This window comes from Physella acuta, unplaced genomic scaffold (assembly GCF_028476545.2).
Source record: "Physella acuta isolate Inbredline_101_S28 unplaced genomic scaffold, ASM2847654v3 ptg000848l, whole genome shotgun sequence".
NCBI classification, from domain to species: domain Eukaryota; kingdom Metazoa; phylum Mollusca; class Gastropoda; family Physidae; genus Physella; species Physella acuta.
Window position 1 is genome coordinate 36,309 of NW_026732365.1, and position 21,571 is coordinate 57,879.

A 21,571-nucleotide genomic window follows, 5' to 3' on the forward strand; every position below is an offset into this window, starting at 1 on the left:
ATAGCCTATAGGCATGCTAAAAAAATGCACATAAACCCCCATCCCCGACCAACTATACCTCACCCACCTCTTTGTACATAAAACTAGGCCTATGTTTCTATAAGATTTATATGTACATATAGCTCTGTTTTACGTCAAAATAAAGGCTAATAATTGTAAAAGTGGATTGTAAAAGTGGATTTCACGTCATCCTCAATCTGTCCTTTGTATATTTATATATGCATGTAACTGTATCAATATATATATATATATATATATATATATATATATATATATATATATATATATATATATATATTGAAATAAATATAGATTATAGAATCTATAGGCCTACATTTTGAAAAATAACCTTAGGCATAAAATGATAATGGGACAAGTTTTACTGCAACTACAAATCAACATAGGCCTACATTGACACAATTTAATTATTTTCATGATAACAGTTTCAAAGTTTTTACAGTAATCTGTGTTGGGAGGTATTATTATAAACTAACATGAGATACTTGTTATCTATATGTAATTCATTTTTTATGTATTTGGTTATATATTTGATGTATTTAGATGTATATCTATACATATACAAATATTATGTCTTATCAACAGTAATTTTTACCATATTTCAGTTTTTATAATTAACCGTCAACAAAGACTCGAAAGAACGTCTGCGTGTCACGTGATCAGACGTAGTCCTTTTTACATTGGGTGATCAAAATTGGTCCATCTTCCCTTTTTTGCTTAGAGTTTCATCACAGCTTCGTAATATGCCTAATGGTTCTAATCAAAATGGTCCTGGTCTAGAGCAGCAGGTACATTCATACTTAAATTATTGATATTACTTATTTATTTATCAAGAATTCGTGATATATATCTTTATTCCACTCTTTCATTTACCTAGAATATAAGTGAATTCTTTTATCAGTCCTTGAAAATTCAAGATGGCGCAGTGTGACTGCAAGAAATGAAAGTCCATCGTGGCACTAAAAATAAAAAATTAATTTATGAGTAAGATCTAGATCTACATTGAATGTTTTATGCTATCCAGAACTAATTACGTTGTTTTTAAAATCATTCTAGATCTATAGACAAATTTTGTATTTTTTTTATCGGTTGATTGGTGAATCAAGATTTTAGCTAGACTTGCAGTTTGCAGTCTGCCTACTCTACTCACTCTACTGTCTAGAGTAGGGAGATCTAGATCTAGTGTAGCATTAGATATAATTAGTGAGTTTAATACGTTATAAACCTGTTAGTTTCGTGATGTTGAAATTTAGCTTTATGTAGATACTTAATTTACATTGCTAGCTCAATTAGAAGCTGAGAAATCATTTTTTTTTTTTTTTAATGGGGCGAATAGGATAGGCCTAACAGAAATTATTGTTGGGAGATAAACACAAGGAACAAAAGCAACATCAGGAAACTGAATTTTTAAAAAAATGTATTTTGAAAAATCATGTAGGCCTAGATCTAGAAAATAACAGTTACAATATCAGCTTATGACATAATGGGCCTACAGAAAATTTAATTAGGCCTATGCCTACAGCTAGATCTATAGTTTGCTATTAATTTTGCACATAATAGATCTAGATTCTAGCTCTAATTTAAAAATTTTAATCAAACGTATTGGGTACAGCAGGGCACAAAGAGCAGTGTGTTATTAGGACCCGATCAGCACCCCACCCCAACAAAAAACCCAATTAAACTACTAATCTACTCCTGAGGCAACAACCACTGCTGTTCTTTGATAACAGAGAAGCAGAGGATTCATTTTATGTAATTTATGACCCACTTGGCCCAGCAGTGAGAAGATGAGACAGGAATCAATCCCACTGCTCTTTCCTTAAAATTTCTCATCTCCATAAAACCATTTTGTGAACTTTTTTTTTTTCAAGTAGACGTAACTTATGAAACTTCACTTTTCAAGCCCACCCTTTGTTCCTGTATTAAAGCATTGGTTGCTGTACATTTTATCACAATTTTTATAACTACGGCTAGAATAGTTTTATTTTGATGAATATTTTTTTTCCACAGTGATTGTTGATGCCAAAACAAAATGGCCCACATTTGTCCGGTTTTACCATGCTATAAAGTTTTTATCATTATCAGAGTAAAACTTGACTGATCAAGATCATGATTTAATTTGTTAGATAATAACTAAATCTACATGAATACCTTAAGTTTGTCCATCATAAATGCCCATTTTACATTTATATCATATTTATTAACAAACAGCATGATGGTACTTCCCCTGTGCACATTTTCTGTCAAACTCAGTCGCCCATTAAACTGTGTTGGCTTTTAGTTACTAATGCCCCATATCATTTTCAAAGTAGTTCCATTTTATAAGTATAAGAGCCAGAAAAAACTTTCTATTTTTTCTAGATTATTTGTTTCTTTTCCATTTGTTTTTATTTGTTTCATGTTTTTTTTTTATTATTAAAATTAAGTTTTCAATGGTAGATTTTGGTAGTCGCGCTTTTTAAATTCGTTAAGGCAGTTTTCGGTATATGTTAATGACAATGTTACTTGTTAGCTGTTTCTTTCATGAATTTATGCAGCTATGAATAGGATGGCTGTATCAAATGTAACAGCGCAGTTTAATTGAATTTGGACATTTTGTCTCTTACCTGTTGTGCTCTTTCTGCATACTTGGATAATCTTTTATTTGTGTGTTTTATTGTCATAACAAATTCTATTTTTTTAAATTATCACAAGCCTACATAGACATTTTCTGTTACCTGACCACCTGCTAGGGTTAGGCATTTCTGCATTTCTATCTACCTTAGCTAATTGATACTCTACTATTAAAATACAAATATTTGGCTTAATTTAGTTGTTACTTTAAAAAGCAGCTGCTTCTTGTCATTTAAACACAAATGGCTCATGAATCCCAATTATTAAATGTCACATAATTGTACATAAGAATTGAGCCAAATGTTTACCAAAATATTTTTTTAAGGTATTGCTTTATTATGCAGCCTTAATAAGTGTACTTTTCTTCTCCAGTTTGCTGGGCTGGACATAAATGGCCCTGTTCGCAATCAAGACTATGATGGACAGCATGGTGGCTTTGGTACGATTTATGCCTGCCTTAAGTATTAGATTTGAAATTTTAAATCATTCTATTAGTCTATTGTTTTGAGTTTTAGTACTTCTTGAAGAATTTGTTACTGTTGAATGTTTAATAATTTGCTTACCTTTCAAAATCTCTATTTATTGATCAAAATTTTAATTTGTTTTTAAGTATAATCCATATAAGTAAATTATATGGTAAATGAATTTTTCATATCAATATTATTTAGAAATAGTTTATATACATTAAAGCCCTTTTTTGTGTGTAAACAATGGCTTTTTAAATCACAAGCAGGTGGTGGTCGTTACGTCCCTCCACATCTTCGTGGGGGTGGTATGCCCAACTTGAGTCAGCCCCCTCCTGGGCATCCCAATGCATCTTTGCCCCCACAAGGTAATTGGGGAAATTCCGGGGGCAGAGGGCCACCACCTCGTGACGGAGGAAGGTGGTTCGGTGAGTTTTTCCGAAAAAATCTATCCATTTTTTCTGAAAAATCCATCTACTATTCTCTTCAATATACTTATCAATGCATAGCCTTATTCTGTTCCATATTTATTCAATATGAGGCAGTATATTTTGTTCTTAAGTACAAGCTCAAAACTTTATCCTTAATGTAATGTAAAATGAATGTACATTTAATTTAATAGCTTTCCTTTAAAATATGGAATTTTACATAATAAGGCTAGTTTCATCTTTTAGTTACATACTTGTTATTGGTAGTCTATACTAGTTACATTAAAAAAAAAAATCTTATTACCTTGAACATCCATTTTACTTAATATAAAATGTGTGTGCAGGTTTATAATCATAAGGAATATATATGATTTAAGCCTAGTGTATTAAAATGTTTAAATACTTAAGAAATTTAATGTTTTAATTTTATTAGATAAAAAAGTTCAAACTTTAAAAATGGTAACTAAGCCTGTAAGATTTAAAATGGTTTAACATTTTCCATTTCATAATCTTTACAAGTCTATTTTTTTAAAAATGCATCTATATGTATAAAAGCATTCTTGTCTCCTTGCAAAATATAGTATTTGATTGGAATCAATGTTTTATTTGAAAAATGTTAATTTTGGTATATCAGATAATCATTGTCGTTTTAATCTCTATCCATAACCACATGTATAAAAGGCATTTCCATTTGTTTTTTCAGCAGGAAATGATCGTGTAGCCCTTGACAAGGGGGGTAACTACAATAGTGATCGTGGAGGTAGCTACAATGATCGTGGCAACTACAACAGTGATAGAGGAGGCAGCTACAATGATAGAGGAGGTTATAACAACAGTCGAGGTGGAAGTGCTGGTGTAAGAAGTGGGTAAGTAGCTTTGTTTCTGTAGACAGGCTAGCTTTTGGGCTGGTCAAAAAGTCTGGAATTTGGTTTTGGAAGTAAAATTTGACAATATCCATCTCTGGTATTATTAATTAATAATTGATGGCATTTTATAGATCTTGTTTGCTGTGATAAAATTACAAATCTTAAAGTAATCTACCAGGGGTGCCACTTCTCTGGGATATCCTGGATTCGAGAATCAAATTTTTTTTCCCTTTCCAGATTTGCAAGATTTGAGTTTGAAAATTTCCGGGTTTGCAGTTTAAAAAAAATTAAGATTGTTTTAAGCTTGAAAATTTTGGCATTGTAAAAATCGTTTTTATCGTCAAGACTCCCGCTAATGACCCTTTCAGAAAAAGCGAATAGTAAATGACGACAGCAACAATCTCACCAGTGCGCGTGATCAAATACAAATCGGCTGTATTAGATGGGTGAGGCTGTACACGGAACTTTTTGATGTCATTCGTAATGTGGCTGGCTATTTATGACGATATGGGTTGGGGTAAAATTTGCATTATTTACGTGATGTCATCAATGGGATAACGCTAGGCTGTGTAATAAAAACTAAATCCAACAGTACTAGATCTAGCCGATCGTCTTTAAAAAAAATACCGAAAGATTTTGCTCCGATCTAAAAAAAATAGAACTCTGCTGTTTTACCACCTCTTACCCGCTTCTTCAAGGTCGCACTGACCGTAAGACCTACGTCATGCGAACACATTCTGAGTCATGTCTCATGGTCAAGGCAGTTCTACAAGTACAAGCGCTGTTTAATTTTAATGTGGTTATTTTTAATAAGGGCCTACTTCTAGATTCAAGAAAAGATCTGCATCGTTTTATATCATTAAACAAAATATGTAGGCCTGCTATAATTTAGTTACACGATCTGGCGGGGTCTACATCTAATTGTTTTTTTTTTTACTTTGGTAAAACGTCATTGAAATGTTTAAAAAACATTGAAGTACCATGTTTTAGAAAATAGCCGCTATCACTGCCCCCTCCCAACCGCTTGTAAAAAAGTCCGCTTTTCACTTCGGCGGCTACATCTCTGACATGAGTATTACTAGCGTAGTTACTTCTGAAATTATTTTTAAAATTAACTTAATTCTGTTATTCCGCGATATGAACTTAAAACTTCCACGATATTTCTTCACGTCATTATGTATATCAAAGGTGGGGACATTGGGGTCGTCCATAAATGACATCACACTCGTAAGGGGTGGGGTTTAGATGGTGTGACATCACACTTTTGCATTATCCAAAAGCTATGTTAGAAAACTAATTTTAGCCGTTATTTCGCGTTTTAGAATATTGTTTCAATAAAGTGTAATAGGAATTGATCAAAATACTCTATGTTGACAGAGGTCAGACAAGATTTTTGGAAAAAATATTGTATTTTAAGAAAAATTCGACTGCAATTTATTTTTTTTGGTGGGGGGGGGGGTGTGTAACGTCATTTTAGAGGGCGGGGTCTGGCTTTTTGTGACATTATGTGACAGAGGGGAGGGGGAGGTAAAAATCGTCAAAAAAGCATGACATCATTTATGGATGACCCCATTGGTGGTTGATTGGGAAAAGAGTTTAGGTTTTTGTTGTGGCTGTTAATAATTAAAGCCCTGAATAGCTACAGTAAGTCAACCCTGTATTTAATACAGTGACAATCTTATTAGGGGTCTGCATATAGTGGGCTTATTATTCAATAACAAGACTTTGAGGTTAGCAAAATATTTATTACTTAACAAATAACAGTTGGCTGACTAAACACTTTAAATCAAGCTAGGAAGTTCTAAAAAAAAATTAAATACAGTTATGTTATAAAAGCTGGCAGGGGGGGGGGGGAGTTCTACAATAGCACATTATGGGGTAGGTCTAGAGATAAGACTACATTGTAAACTAATCCTTTAAAGATTTAATTTTTATTTGAAGCTTGTTACAAAGAAAATAAATCCATTTTAAAGGATTGTAAATTTAACATAATATGAATCAAATGTCTCAAAAAATAATGAAATAATAGTCCATTTTATTTTGAAATTCTGCGCGAAATTAATTTTCAGGGTTTCAAAATTTTCAAAGTTTAGTTTCAGGGTTGGTAAAATTTTGGGATTCATTTTCAGAATTCACTTAAAAAATGAGTGGCACCCCTGCACTACTATCTAAGTCAAATGTCATGTGCCAAGGCTAATTCATCTGAAATAGTTGTATTATATGTCTATACAAATTTCAAGATGTTTAAAATGTTCATTGAACACTTAACTGCTACCTGAAAGAAATGTACCTACCATCAATACTGTAATTAAATTGATATTTTAAATTTTACATTGTTTTATGTCACTTAAGCATTATCTGTATAAAGTCTGGTTTTTGTCCCAAAAAGTCTAGAAAATTTCTAATCCTGTGTAGAAGTGTTTTTTTTTTTTTTTACCTAGAGTAAAACCAAGGGTTCCTATGTTCTGGAAAACTAATTGTGAAATTTACAGTATGGGAATTTGTTGTCCTTACTCTCTAGTGTTATGCTCATGCTGTTATCCATAAAATGTAACAGCAAAACAAATCACGCTGCAAAAGTTCCTACTTAAATGCTTTTTCATTTATTAAATGTAATAAATATTGCCTGATGGTATATATAAGAAATAAGCACATCTTTTTACTAAACACATTTACATTTTTTCATATTACCATGCATATATTTTTAAAAAAATATTTTGTCTTAGTTACAATGATCGAGATAATAGAGGAGGTTATGAGAGACGAGGTGGTGGAAATCAAGGATTTAGTCGTGGTGGAGGCAACAATGCTGGAGCTTACCAATACAATGACAAGTTAGTTCAATAATTTCCTTAACAATCATCACTTGTGTGAATGTTCCAAATTTCACAATTTTTCATTTTACTTGTTTTTTCAATATTTAAAGAATTTTTTTTACTTGTCAATGTTCTCAAGCAGCTAATTTGCATCTAAAGCCATTGTTTTCGCATGCATGGGTTTAATCTACCTGTTCTTTTAATGTAGCTTGTTTTTAAAATGCTAGTCTTAACTTTATCTCTACCATTTCCCATGTTTCCATGTCATCTTGTAGTATTTTAAATGCATTACTAGGGAATATTATATTTGGTACTCCAAAATGCAGAAAATCAAAGTTTCTGCTTATACTTTGTTACTTTTGTCACTACTTCCCACCTCAAAATTCTCCCATTAAAATTATGAGTATACTAATAAAAATGGTACGGTTTGAAAGTATAACTTAGGCTCTACAGTAATATGTTGTTTGTTTTTATATTGGTAAAAGAATACAGGTGTTAGTAGCTCGAAGAACATCACCTCATTAATTTTTAGTGGCAAAAGACTGGCCCATTTTTACCCCTGCGCCATTCCTTTGTGTCTGCTTCAGCGCCATGTCGTATAAATTCTAAACTTAGCTTAACGTACTCAGGATTGTATAACCTTTAGTCTCCTATAAAATGTATACCAATTACTTAAGTTCTCAAAATTGAATTTTCCCCAACATCCACTAAAAATTTTAAAAATTTACTAGAAAGGTTATAAAGAAACCATTTTTCTATTTAATTGCACAAATGGCAAAGTGCAATAATGAAATAATGTGTCCATCTTGATCACAAAATTTTTTACAAAGAAAATATGAGCACAGCGCGGTCTAGACCTCTGAATTGTTTAGTTTTTTTTTTCCCTATGCATTTTATCAAAATAAAAATGGTTCACTATCAAAGAGAATATAATAAAATATTAAAGTTTATTAGTATTTTTAATTCTCACTTAGTGTTAAAATTTGGATATTATTAGTAAATTGTCACATTGACATAGTTTTTTTTACTATAAAGTGGCGAGCAATCTAATACTTAATTATTTTACTGAAAATATTTCTTTATTAATGTAGGTTAGCTGTAGTTTTAAGTAACTAACTTTATTATGTATCCATACGGTTTTAACAATTTAATTTTTTGATAATTTTAAAATCATGACTTAAAGCCTTGCGGCATAAAAGTTCCACCACCACTTTATTTTCTCAAATGTAGACATTTAACTGCATGATTTTTTACCCACTCAGTTCAATTATTATATTAGGTTAGACTTTACTCTTTAAATAGATATGAAGTTAAATTTTGTGGATGCAGTAGAAAATTTTTGGTGAAAGTTCGTGATTTTTGTTGTTTTCGTCCATTCAAATTTGAAGTGAAAAATTGTGAAGTTTTTAAGACATTTATATCCAAAACAATGTTTTGAGAGTTGTTCATTCTCAGGTTAGTGTTAATATTACCTTTTTTTTATCTTCAATACTTATTATAATACATGTATTATTCTGTTAAATAGAGGTGGCAATGAAAGGTGGAATAGGCAAGGAAGTGCTCCCCCACCTCCTCCTCCAGGTGGTGGTGGTAACAGGTGGGATGTACTACTAGAAGATCGTGATAGAGAACGTCGTATGGGTGGACAAGGGTACAATCGCTGGGATAACAGGGAAGAAAATAATGGCAATGACAACAGACAGGAGGATTGGTCTATCCCACTTCCCAGAAATGAGAGATTAGAGCAGTAAGCACTTTTGTAAAATATTTTATGTATTTCAACTTGTTTCTAAGTAGCTCTAATTCCTTTTATTTTGTACTAAGTGCTTGCATAAACTTTCTACATTACTTATTTATATTTATTACTGGAATATTGTTTTTGTTTTAGTGAATTGTTTGGAGCAGGAAATACTGGAATCAATTTTGATAAGTATGAAGATATTCCAGTTGAGGCAAGCGGTGACAATTGTCCAAAGCACATTGAAAATGTAAGTCTTTCAAACATTCTAGATAAGTGGGTTTCTTATGACTTCGAAGTGTCATGTTTAATCTTGTTCAACATTAAATTACACATTTAAAAATGAAAGATTGCTATAGATTGTAGTAATGATCCTTTTTTTCACTCAGGTGAGATGTTTTGTAGAATGGTTTTTTTATAATGGCATAAAAGTTTATTGATGCTATTAAAGTTTTTTAGTCTTAAGAGACATTGTCTCAAGAAAAATCAACTTGGGCACAGTAAATATTGTACTTTTGAAAAATTCCAGTATCAACTTCTTATTTTTAATATTTTTTTATAGTTTGAAGACTGTAACATGGGAGAAATTGTCCGCAATAACATTGCACTCAGCAAATACAGCAAGCCAACCCCTGTTCAGAAGTTTGCTATTCCAATCATTTTGGGGAAAAGAGATCTTATGGCTTGTGCTCAGACAGGTATGAAGTATTTGTTGATATTGAACAGTTGTTCTGAAACACTCCTCTACAATACTGAAATGTCTTTCAGTAAAGGTTAAATGATATTCTGCACTCACTCATCGAATCGTTTGTTACAGGTTCTGGAAAAACCGCTGCATTCCTTGTTCCTATTCTCAATCAAATTTATGAAATGGGACCTGGAGAGTCTGGCAATCAACCTGGGGGTCGTCAGTATGGTAGACGAAAAATGTTTCCTATTGCTCTTGTTCTTGCACCTACTAGAGAATTAGCATCACAGATTTACGATGAAGCCAGAAAGGTACTACCTTCTTTTTCATTCTAGTAAACATTTTGTTCGTCTCCACATTTAACAAAACAATTTTCATATTTAAAAATTCCTTTTTTGTGTAGTTTGCATATAGATCCAGAGTTCGGCCATGTGTAGTGTATGGTGGAGCAGATATAGGTGCACAAATGCGTGACTTGGACAAAGGATGTCATTTATTAGTTGCTACACCTGGTCGTCTTGTCGACATGATGGAGAGAGGAAAAGTGGGACTTGATCATTGCAAGTAAGTGCATTTTTTTTTTAAATCACTGTTCTGAATTAACTTTTGAAAGAGAAAAGCTACATGTTTTATAAATATAATAATTTTAATTTATTTGTTGCAAAGGTTTCTAGTACTTGATGAGGCAGATAGAATGTTAGACATGGGTTTTGAACCACAGATCCGTCGCATAGTTGAAAAAGACAATATGCCCCCATGTGGAAAGAGACAAACTAATATGTTCTCTGCCACTTTCCCAAAAGAAATTCAGGTGAGCTAAGTTTTATTTAAAGTTTTGTTATGAATTTTGTAATCTTAAAGGTGTTGAATTGATTTTTTCGTTTTCAACTTTTTGTGCTAATTCCAGGTACTTGCTCGGGATTTCTTGGAAAATTACATTTTCCTTGCTGTTGGCCGTGTTGGAAGTACCAGTGAGAATATAACTCAGAAAGTTGTCTGGGTTGAAGAACAGGAAAAACGCTCTTTCCTGTTGGATCTATTGAATGCTGCAGGTGGTGAGAGTTTTGTAACTGTAAACTGTTTTTCATGTTGTAACTCGTTTGTGCATTCTTTATATTTAGTACATTTTTTTTTATCTATAATGATTATTTAAACCTTTTTTTTTATTAAAGTACAAGGTCATTTAGTTTATGTCTGGCTTAACTTGTTAAAAGTATTGGTGGTCTTGTGTTCTTTAAAACATTTATTTAGTGAAATGTAATTATTAAAACATCTGTGTGCTGTGCAAATGGCTTATATATGTCCTATATTTAATTTTTGCAACTATCTGATATTGTTTGGCTTCTACACACCGTTTTGTAGTTTTTAATGTTTGAACAAAATAGGTTAAGTAGTTAAGAATGAATAGACTTTCCTTTGTATTATCAATGTAGGAAGTGGTGCAGGGTCTCCAAGTAAGAGTTAGCTTTTGTTTTTAAGTTTATATTAACAACTGTTTTTGTGTTGCCTTTTGATTTTAAAATTTCCACTTTAAATTGACTATAGTTCTAACAATTTTTTAATTTGTTTTTACTTTTATGATCGTTTTTGGTTTTTTGTATACAAAGTATTAAGTATTGAAATTGTGCAAAAAAAGGAAAATCAAGATTTGCCCCTGAGTCGGAAAAACATAGTTTTGCAATCTTGTCCATATTTCTGTGTGTGTCTGTGAATACGATAACTTGAGTACCGTTACAGCTAGGTTGATGAAATCACATATATTAGTATTATATCAAAATCGTATATCCTTAACAACTTTTGGGCGATTTCCGATACCGGAAGTGGAACTTATTCTACTTTCAATTTTTCAAAAGCCTATAACTTGCGTACTATGTTAAATAGAGAAATGAAATTTCACATGTAAGTAAAATATCTAATTCTCTGCCTTCTTTCAAATTTTGAGTAATTTCCTTTGACAGGAAGTAGTAATTTACACTTTCAGATTTCTCAAGAACGCATATACATTTTTAAAGTACTAATAATATTCCACACTATTATACACATTTTATTTGGCGTTCACTTAGTGCGCAATTCTTTTTTCTACGACATTCTATTTTAAAAAGTAATTAAAAATGTATTAAAACTCATGTCGATATCCCTAGTTGCCATCCCCTGTAGTGTTATATATTATTATCAACGAGCCGGCCCGCGGCATAACATACGCCGCTAGTTAGTTGTTGTTTTTTCTACTTTTCAGTAATTCATAATTTGTGAATTCGACAGTACCAACGCTGACACTGAAAATATTTCTTTAAAACACTATAAGTAGCTCGTTAAGGACCATAACCCCCCCCCCTCCTCCCCCCACCCCCACGTTAAAAATCGTTTCAAACTAAATTATCTGCCCCTAATAGCCGTCACTAAACCCAACTCCACGAAGGTAAACATAGCGTGAACCACAGCTCACTAAGATCATGTAGGGGTGGGGATGTTAGGGAGCGCGCTTGCAGCTTGTTTTCTAACGGCTCGAAGAAGAGAATTATATATATAGATATTCAAGAAAGTTTAGGGGAGATCACTCCCGGTTTATTTATCCTACTAAAATATTGATTTGGAGAATTTTAATAACCATTTACGGTACTCTCTCTACTCGTTACTAAGATTATTAATATTGATAAAGCATCATCTGTAAGAAAAATACATTTTTTAAATTTTTTATCCATAAATAGGACCGGAATCCCTGACTTTGGTTTTTGTTGAAACCAAGAAAGGTGCTGATGCCCTGGAGGATTTCCTGTTACGAGAAGGATATCCAGCAACTAGCATTCATGGTGACAGATCACAGAGGGAACGTGAAGATGCCTTAAGAATCTTTAAGTGTGGAGAAAGACCTATTTTGGTTGCAACTGCTGTAAGAAATTTTTTTATTTTAATACTTGTGTTTAAATATGTCTACCGGGACAGTGTTCATATTTTTTCTGTGACTTCCTTGATAGAAATCCAGAAATGTATTACTTTATTGGTCCTTGTTTGTTGCCTTTCTATTAACGTCTGCATGAACATTTACAGGTTGCAGCCAGAGGATTAGATATTTCTAATGTGAGACATGTAATCAACTTTGATCTACCTAGTGACATTGAAGAATACGTTCACCGTATTGGTCGTACTGGCAGAGTCGGAAATTTAGGTAATAAAGTGTTTCAATAATTGTATTGCTTAACCAATGTTATGGCAATTTTGAGATCTATATTTTGAAATATACTTTGTAGGTTTGGCTACATCTTTCTTCAATGAGAAAAACAAAAACATAGTCCGTGATCTTCTTGATCTCCTGACTGAATCTAATCAAGAAATTCCCCCATGGCTAGAATCTATGTCTGTAGATGTTCGATCAGTGGGAATGAGCAGACGTGGTGGTGGTTCTGTCAGAAGGTGAATATTTTTTCTGAATTCATATCCTTTGAGTTAGCTTAAACCCTTAATTACTGGCTGGCTATAGCGTGTTCAGCTGGTAACCAGATGGTCTTCAGTTCAGATCTCTGACTAGAATTTGTTGGGCAAGTCTAGTCAGCTCTGATGGGGTACTGGCTCTCATTAGCGAAAGTAAAGTCGGTTGGGCATTGTGCTGACCACACTATCCCTTCATAACCTTGGTCAAGTAACATGATCTCTTTGTCTACCCAATGATCCATCAGGTTTGAAAGGGTAATTACTTAAAACCTTCAATTATTTTCTGTAATTTTGTGTTAATGTTGCAAATAAATTTTTTTTTTCAGATTTGGAACTGGTGGTGGTTTTGGTGGCAGAGATTATCGTCAGCAGGCTAAACCAATGAAGCCAAATTTCCCACCAGGCGGTGGCAGTGGATTTAATGGACAGCAGCCATTTAATAACCACTTCACACCCAACTTCCCTCCACCTCAGTACAACAACTATGGAGGAAGCTATGGAGGAACTTACTCTGCTCCAGCAAATGATTGGTGGGGAAACTAAAGTCTGTGGCATTTCTGCATTAATCTTTAAAGCAATTACCAATGGCAAGTGAAGTTGGATTACTTTCAATCAGTCAATTTTAAAAGTTTTATTTCCCTAATTTTTAAAGCTACTTCTTCAATAGATCATGTTAGTGACACCAGCTATTTTTACTAGCCACTTTATGCCTCTTCACTTGCCATGGCTATTACTAAAGAGACTGCTGCTTTTGCCATTTGCTTGGTCTCTTCACTGCATGTTGTGTAGCTATCATGATGTAGTAGACTTGATTGTTCTTTAATATTACATGTTCTAGGGAAACATGCGGCAAGGACCAGAGGTGTTATACGAAGCTTTGTTCAAACTCTGAATCATCTTTTTTTTTAAATAGGTTATATTGTATATAACTATACATTTATAAATATGCTTATACATGTATACTTATATACAATGTAAGTACATGTGTGTGTATATTTATGCACTTAATGTGCACATGTATGCAGACAAATGTATATTGGAGTAAATATTTGTATAAAGAATTTAAAACATCATCCCAATATTAATTGAAAAGGACACATTAAAATTTGGTTGCATATGTCAACAAGCATCAAACTTTCACCCAAGTTTCATTTTTTTAAATTTACTTTTATATTTTTTTATAAACGTTTTTTTTTTTCATTATTTGCTTTAGTGAAAACTAGAGCAAAGCTTGAAACAAAAAGAAAGGGGGATAAGTTCTCTGTAACTTTTCTTACTTTTAAAGACAGAAGATGAAACCAAGTTCTTTCGATGCAATTCAAAAACTTTTTTGCATCGTTATGAAAATGTAACAGATCTATGATTGTTAAGGACCAGTTTCTAAAAAAGTACTTAAAACAGCTTTTTTATTACCATGCCATTTACAAAATGTTGATTGTACTAATTTAAAAAAAACAAAAAAACATGGTATTAAAAAAAATTATGTTTTATACTTTTGTAACATGCAATGCGTAACAATTGCTTTTTTATCCACATAAAACAATATTCTGCCACAAAGAGTAGATCAGAAGCATCAACCTAACTTGATGTGAATATTATAAAATGCTACTGAACAAAAAAACTAATTTAGTGGTTGAGCATTTGTTACTGCATTGCTATTCGTGCACTGTCATATATTTAAACAGCTATAATGGCACGTGTTTACTTAGTTTTTGTGCGGATAACCTAAGCACCTCCAGTATGCTTTTATAGATCGCCAAAAACTTTAAAACCATGGCTGATATTTCAGCTATATTGGGTATTGGGCCCAAACCAAATGTTTTTTTTTCCATTAAGGTCTTTTATTGTCCAGTCGTAAAAAGTAAGTCAACTTTTTTTAAATAAAAAAATCCCATAATTGCTTCACATGGTATGTATTTTTTGGTGCCTTTAACAATGTAGATAATGTTTTTTTTTTACAAGCAGTATTCAGCCACATAAAAGATAAAATAAATTACTGCTTATAAACCGGTGCATTTTGCCAATATTTGTGCAAAAATAGAATAAACATTCACGTGTTGACTATACACTAGTACATATATGAAAAGGAACTTTTTATATAGACTAAATGATTAATGTAATGGCAGCGTGGTGTTTGGTTAATCAGACATCTGGTCGCTGCATGCCACCAAATACTTGTTTTTAAGTTTTGGCACTTAATGTGAAGCAATGTAGTTTGGGGTGTTATCTATAAAGTTTTGTCCCTTCTGATTTATATCACTGAACTTGAAAAGCTGGCCATTCTATTTAAGCTCCAAGGGCAGCATATTGTAGAGAATCTCTTTTTTTATAAAGGAAATTATTCATTCCTATTCAAGTTGGGAGTAGCATTGGACTAAAACAATTCATTGCTTGCTCTCCACTTTAAAAAATTATTATAATAGGGCCCAATGTCCAATTACATTGCAAAATCCTGTTAGATGATAAAAAGAAATCTGATTTACACTATGTATGAGAACTGAGGTTTCATCTGAATACGAGCTTTTGATTGTTAATCAACTATAGAAAGTTTACTTCAAGCTTTTTACTTTTTGCCCTATAAGTCTAGGAGTTGCACATTAGTTTCTATAATTGGGGACTTGTGTCATTTAATTGTTTTTTGAATCTGATATTTTTAAGTAGTTTTTCTGTAATGAGACTTTAAAGTTATCAGAAAAATGGGGTGTTTTTTTTTTTGTGTTTGTTTAAAATAAACGCAAAAACATGTGAAGCACTGCATTCCAATAAATACATTAATAGCCTTTGCTAACTGATGTATATAACCAATTTTTCAATAAAAATCCAGCCTTGTCAAAGCTGGCATTTGACACAAATTTTTGAGTGTTTAAAATTTGGACATGGTAAATCTGCAGCCAGACTATTGTGCAGTTTTATATTTTAAATTGTAATGCGAATGAGTAATCTATGCTAATGAGGTAAATGTCTCCCAATATAATGTGCAATCTCTTATGCTTTTGTTGTCTTGGTCCTTGTAATTGGTGTGAGAGTTTGTTGACATACATTTTAAGATGTCTTGACATGTGGCTAGTAAACTTGTTGCAGATATAAAAGGCAAGTTTTTTCAACACTTGTCAGCAAAATATTTGATATTACAAGTTTTTATTTCATTTGCTAATGTTGAGACCAATGTTTGTTTTACTGAAAAAGCAGGACTTTTCCATCATTAAATTGTTCTGTCAAGGGTTAATTCCAGAGAATACCAAGTTTTCAATTTTTTTTAAGTGTCTGAGTTACAATACAAAGGGGTTTATTATTAAAATCAGAGTTAGAACAAATTATAATGGGTGTAATTATTTGGCTTATCTACAGCCATGTTCTTTTTTCATTTACATTCAAATCCTAGTCACCAAATTGTTTTCTGTAGACTATCAATTTGCACTTTTTTTTTTTCCAGTTTACTTAAAACTGAAAGTAACAATATAACACCTTTTTATGGTTGCTTTCATTATTATAATTGATGGTGTCATTTTTAAAAATCAAATGATGTGCTTAAACAGTTACATTATTGTAAACTACCTAAATAAAATCTGATTGCATATCTGGTTCAGAGCCGAATGTTGCCCTGTAATTTACGTTGATATCTCTTTTCTTATGAGTATTGGGTTAAGATTTTCTTGTTGGCTATTTTTTCCATGTTTTTTTTTATCACTTTTCAAAGTTGTCTTTTTTTTTTGTTATGTATTTTGTCAGACTGATTCAGACATGCTTATTGATTGTGATGTTTAATAAGGAAATAACGAAATTTTAGCCAGGCTGCCAAATTCAAGCTGTCAGCTTTTATAAAAAGATAGGATTTGTTTATCTTGTGAAATGAACCAAACTCGTGAGATTGATTTTTATGACTTTTTCAATTGACTTCCAGTGCCAGTCCATGTATATCCTATAGACATCTATTGTTGACATGTGAATGTATGTATTATTTTACAGTTAAGTTTGCCTGCATTCACATCAAGATCTGAGTTAAATTTTGTTAAAAGTTTTAATGAACATTGAATTTTATATATTTTTTTTTCCTCAAAATTTGAAATGATAAAAAGGGTTAGTTTTTTAAATCAAAATTTATCTTTCAGTTTAGTAAAATACTGACATTGTTTAATTTTGGTTAGTAAATAGTTTTTTTATAATTGTGGTCAATTTATGCTGTAATAGGACCTTTTTAAAGTAAACTGTTGTTGCAAAATAGCGTTGACATCCAATTATTGTAATTTTTTGTTTATTCGATTATAAATTACTATAACCCAGCAACAAAAATAAGACTTATCTAAAGTTTTTTTCTACCATTACTAAAAATGTTTCATTGGGTTATTAAATATTTAATAAATTTGTTTTAAATTTATTAAAAAACAGCAATTTATTGAAGCTGAATTAAAAATGTTTTATGTAGTAGTCTGATGTTATTCATAATGATGGCATTGTTTCTGTTTAAGGGACCTTGTCACTTATGTCTATTAATAGTATCTCATTGAGGGTACGCATATATGTATAGCAGGGGAAATGGAAGAGGGGCTGCTACTGTGAACATTTAAAGTTACACATTACCTGAAAACAGTGTGAAGGTATTATTTGTTCAAAGCTTGCCTCTAAACCTCTACTCCTTCTGATGGTTTTTTTTTTGTTTTTTTTTTTTGGGAGGTTAATTTAAATTTCAGGTAAAGGTTTTAAACTTTCTTACCCATATTTTGGATAACGATTTTTTTAGTGAAAATGTATAATAAAAACCATCAGTAAGAAGAATTTTGTTTAGTTGTTGCAGCACCTCACATCTGTAGCTCTTGCATGCCTTTATGCGATAGCATGTATGATCAGACTTTCCCATCTCCAGTCTGTCTGATAACTACTATTTGCATTTGTCAATATTTTGTATGTATGACTTTTAATCCAGGGGAACTAAATGTTCAAAGATGGATATAGTTTCCAGCAGTTTTTGTAGAGCAATGTTCTTAGTACCAATATATGTAACCTTGGAAGGTGTAGTTGGTAAGATAAGAAAAAATTACACTGGAAATATTTCAAAGTGAATTTGACTAAAAGCATGATCACAATGTTATGGTTTCCAATTAATTTGTTTTGGGTGTTATTTTTTTTTTTAAACAAATTTAACAACTAGCATACTATCTTTGTATTAAGAAATGATGGCCAGTTAAGTGAATATTTTTTTTTTTTTTTAGGAGTGAACATTCTACTTTACTGATATTTAGTTCCGATTATTTGCTATACAAAAATATTTAACTGTTGGTTTGGGTTTTTAAAAAAAGCATCAAATGAAACAGTCAAATATTAGAAATATCCGTGACTTTTCCATCAGTGCATTTCAGTTTTTTTAAATCTTGGCACATTTTTTGTGTGCTCAGTTTCCATACCTAAAATTATTTTGTCCTTTTATTAAGCTAATTTAGATAACAAAATATTTGAATCTTTATGGATTTAAAAAATGAGTAGTGTACTAGAACTAGAATATCAGTTTGAAATTTGCTTAAAATATTGGGTATGGATTTTTAGATTAAATGTTACGTATATTAAACCAACAAGATGGTTTAACGTCAGTAAATCTGTCTCATAGACAGTGTATTTGATTTCAATCATCATTAAAATGCATTATATTAATGACAGTGAAATGCAGATTTTTAGTTTTTTTCTCTGGTTTTATTATTTTGCTCTCAATTTTCAGTTTTTTTTAAAATGGTCATTAAATTACATATCAAGAAGTGTGCTACAATGGAAACTTTATTTTTTTTTCCAAAAAAAAAAAACATCTAGTAAAACATGTTTTTAGCAAAGCATGTTTAAAAATCAGAGACTTACCAAATGTTTGATTTCAAATGTATTAAACCATGTTCAATTGGATATTTCTATTGCAGCTAATAGAAATGCAGTACACATAGGTTTTTTGGCTTGAAAAGGTTAAAAATTTTAAGTGAAAGAATATTAAAATGCTGAACATAGAGATCCAAAATGCTATTATAAAACATAAAAACTTTGTTGACTAGTTTTGATTTTAATCTTATTAACCTGTTATGTGAAGTATGTTTCATAAAATTTTAAAAAAATCCTTGTGAAAGGTCAACAAGATTGCTGTTCTCAACTTGTTCATCATTTGAGCATGCACATTTAGCATTCTGTTTTCTGAAACTATTTTTCCCCCCAATGGGGCAATACTTTAATTTTATAATTTTTATTTTCATTGTTTAAGCTTACAGCTTGTGAAGACAATCTTGCATACAACTTGTTTATGTCAGGGTAGAACAGTAGATGTCTGTATCAATGAATTCGTAATATAGACATTCCATTAAATCTAGGGATTCCTTTGTAGTGAGTTATTGACCCTAAACATTTTTGGAATAATGTTGTGTAAAACTTCTACATTGGATGTTTTTCAATGAAAAAGTTATGAAAGTTCTTGTCATATTTTTTTTTAAGTAAACAGGTAAACTCCCATCTACCTTTGTCATGGTTTAACACCAGGATTATTAGGTGTGCATATTTTTTTAAATGTTTGTTTAAACATGTTGTGTTGCTTATAGTAAACAATACAATCATGGTGTTACAGCAACTGTGGTATTGATGAGGTCATTACATTTGATACTTCTTTATTGAAAGCCAGCTGTCAACTGCTAGCATTTTTAAATGAAGTATCTTTTTTTTTCAAAGATTTTTAAAAATTATTAGTAGCCTGGCATGCTTTGACTTATTGAACTAAGGTCATTTCCAAAATGTACTTGGAAATATTCTGAATTAATGTTTTTTCTATTGATGTTAAGTTTTTAAGGAAGTGAAGAAAACTAATGATCAGGAAGCATTGTCTTCTTTAAAATTAAAACAGTCTGAATGACATGATCTTGGTCTTTATTTTTATTTCTTGTGGTCAGCAGAATACTTTATATGGGTTTAGCATGTTTTAATAGTCTAAATAAATTCAGACAATAAAAAGTTTAATTTTGACCTTAGTCTAACACCATTTGGTTTTTTTCAATGTGAGGGACAATTTAAAACCTCCCTGTCAAGTAGTCAAAGACCAGGTTATTAAAGCCAATATTCTTCAAACCTCATTGGTGCTATGGTAACAGTAACTGGTCGTCTTGTATCACTTCTTGGTGGAAATGGCAGTGCGCATAAAGTAAGTTCATTAAAAATGAGTTTGCTTACAGAAATATTAAAATGCCAATTTTGCTGGATTTCTCAAGTGTTTTTCTTTATTTAGGCTGTAATGGCAGATAATGAATTTTTATTTGGGTGTTGGAAAAATTACTTATAATACATGAGAAAACGATTAACAAAGGAATAACCAATCTAGAATTAGTTAATGGAAGAAAAAAAAACATGATTTTTTTCTGTTCTTATCCATTGAAGTTCATTTTACAAACTAGTAAAAGAATATTTTAGAAATATAGTCAACATGACTCCTTAAATAATAATCATTAAAAAAGTTTAAAAAAAACCACGTTTTCTGATTGAACTAAAAAGTAGAAAATAAACGCTATACATCACAATAATGCAAGCGATCACTCTACTATAAGCGATCAAAAACGTGGGGCGCCGAAGTAAAAGTTATATTACTATTGATTAGATAATACTAGGGAGCTTGCAAGAGTCAACAGTATTAGAAACTGTAAGAAAATCACGGCGCCCCACGTTTTTGATCGCTTATAGTAGAGTGATCGCTTGCATTATTGTGATGTATAGCGTTTATTTTCTACTTTTTAGTTCAATCAGAAAACGTGGGTTTTTAAAAACTTTTTTAATGATTATTATTTTCTACTTTTTAGTCTTTGTCTGTTTGTTTGCATTAAAATCTTGCTATCGATTTTATCTTTTCACTTTTTTTGGGTAAACGAAGACAACTCGTAAAAAGACAACTCGTAAAAAACACGTTGTGTGAATACGTTTCTGTGTCGAGTGGGATAGCAATCGTGTGCCCAACCACTCGACCATATCGTCTCCCCCAAACTGGCCTACATCCTGTAAGTTTAAACTCGGTTCAAAGTAAATTATCTGCCCCTAAGCCTGTGGCAACGTGGGATCGTTCGCTTCACTGCGCGCGAGGTACGCGTCGCTGGTTTTTTTTCTAATGGCTCGCAGAGGAGAATTATATATATAGATTATATAGCGGTCTAAAATGCTTAATAAAATGTTTCCATTGATCAATTTAGTAATAATAACAATTGCATATTCTATGGTCATCCAAAAGAAAGCTTCCCTGAAAATTTCAGCGCGCTAGCTAACTGGGAAGTGCCAGAAATTTCGATCGCAAGATTTGATTGGAAAGACAAACAAACACAGACACAGAGAAAGCAAGTTAAAGAAAACGTGGGAAAAAAGGCTTACATTACACCTACGCTCATTTGTTGGCTGAATCTACCGTACTACTAGTTTCTAGCTTAATTAGTATTTTATTTTAAAGACAATTCGTAGACTATAACAAAGACATTCTGAAATAGGTAGAAAAGTATTCATAATTGTGAGACATTTTTATCA

General features: G+C 31.7%; 1 protein-coding gene across 12 annotated transcripts; it reads left to right on the plus strand.

The window, feature by feature from the left end:
• The first annotated feature begins 673 nt into the window (after positions 1-673).
• LOC131952055 (ATP-dependent RNA helicase DDX3X) lies at positions 674-20,271 on the plus strand. 12 transcript variants are annotated; one of them, XM_059314527.1, is made up of 17 exons: positions 674-806; positions 3,004-3,070; positions 3,362-3,523; positions 4,227-4,389; positions 7,116-7,223; positions 8,731-8,952; positions 9,094-9,193; positions 9,506-9,641; positions 9,761-9,942; positions 10,035-10,195; positions 10,298-10,442; positions 10,539-10,686; positions 11,065-11,085; positions 12,340-12,521; positions 12,680-12,797; positions 12,880-13,042; positions 13,387-20,271. In XM_059314527.1, exons 1-17 carry the CDS (start codon positions 762-764, stop codon positions 13,601-13,603), a joined length of 2,340 nt encoding a protein of 779 aa, XP_059170510.1. In that variant the 5' UTR covers positions 674-761; the 3' UTR covers positions 13,604-20,271. The 12 variants fall into 12 exon arrangements, with proteins under 12 accessions (XP_059170510.1, XP_059170512.1, XP_059170513.1 ...); XM_059314529.1 differs by having other exon boundaries at positions 10,539-10,683; XM_059314530.1 differs by having other exon boundaries at positions 4,230-4,389.
• The last annotated feature ends 1,300 nt before the right edge of the window (positions 20,272-21,571 follow it).

Excerpts from the sequence above, each read along its gene's own strand:
- LOC131952055 (XM_059314527.1), top strand. The coding sequence starts at position 762 with ATGCCTAATGGTTCTAATCAAAATGGTCCTGGTCTAGAGCAGCAG. Across the intron at positions 9,194-9,505 it reads GTCCAAAGCACATTGAAAAT|TTTGAAGACTGTAACATGGG; the intron begins GTAAGTCTTTCA and ends ATTTTTTTATAG. Across the intron at positions 9,943-10,034 it reads TTTACGATGAAGCCAGAAAG|TTTGCATATAGATCCAGAGT; the intron begins GTACTACCTTCT and ends TTTTTTGTGTAG.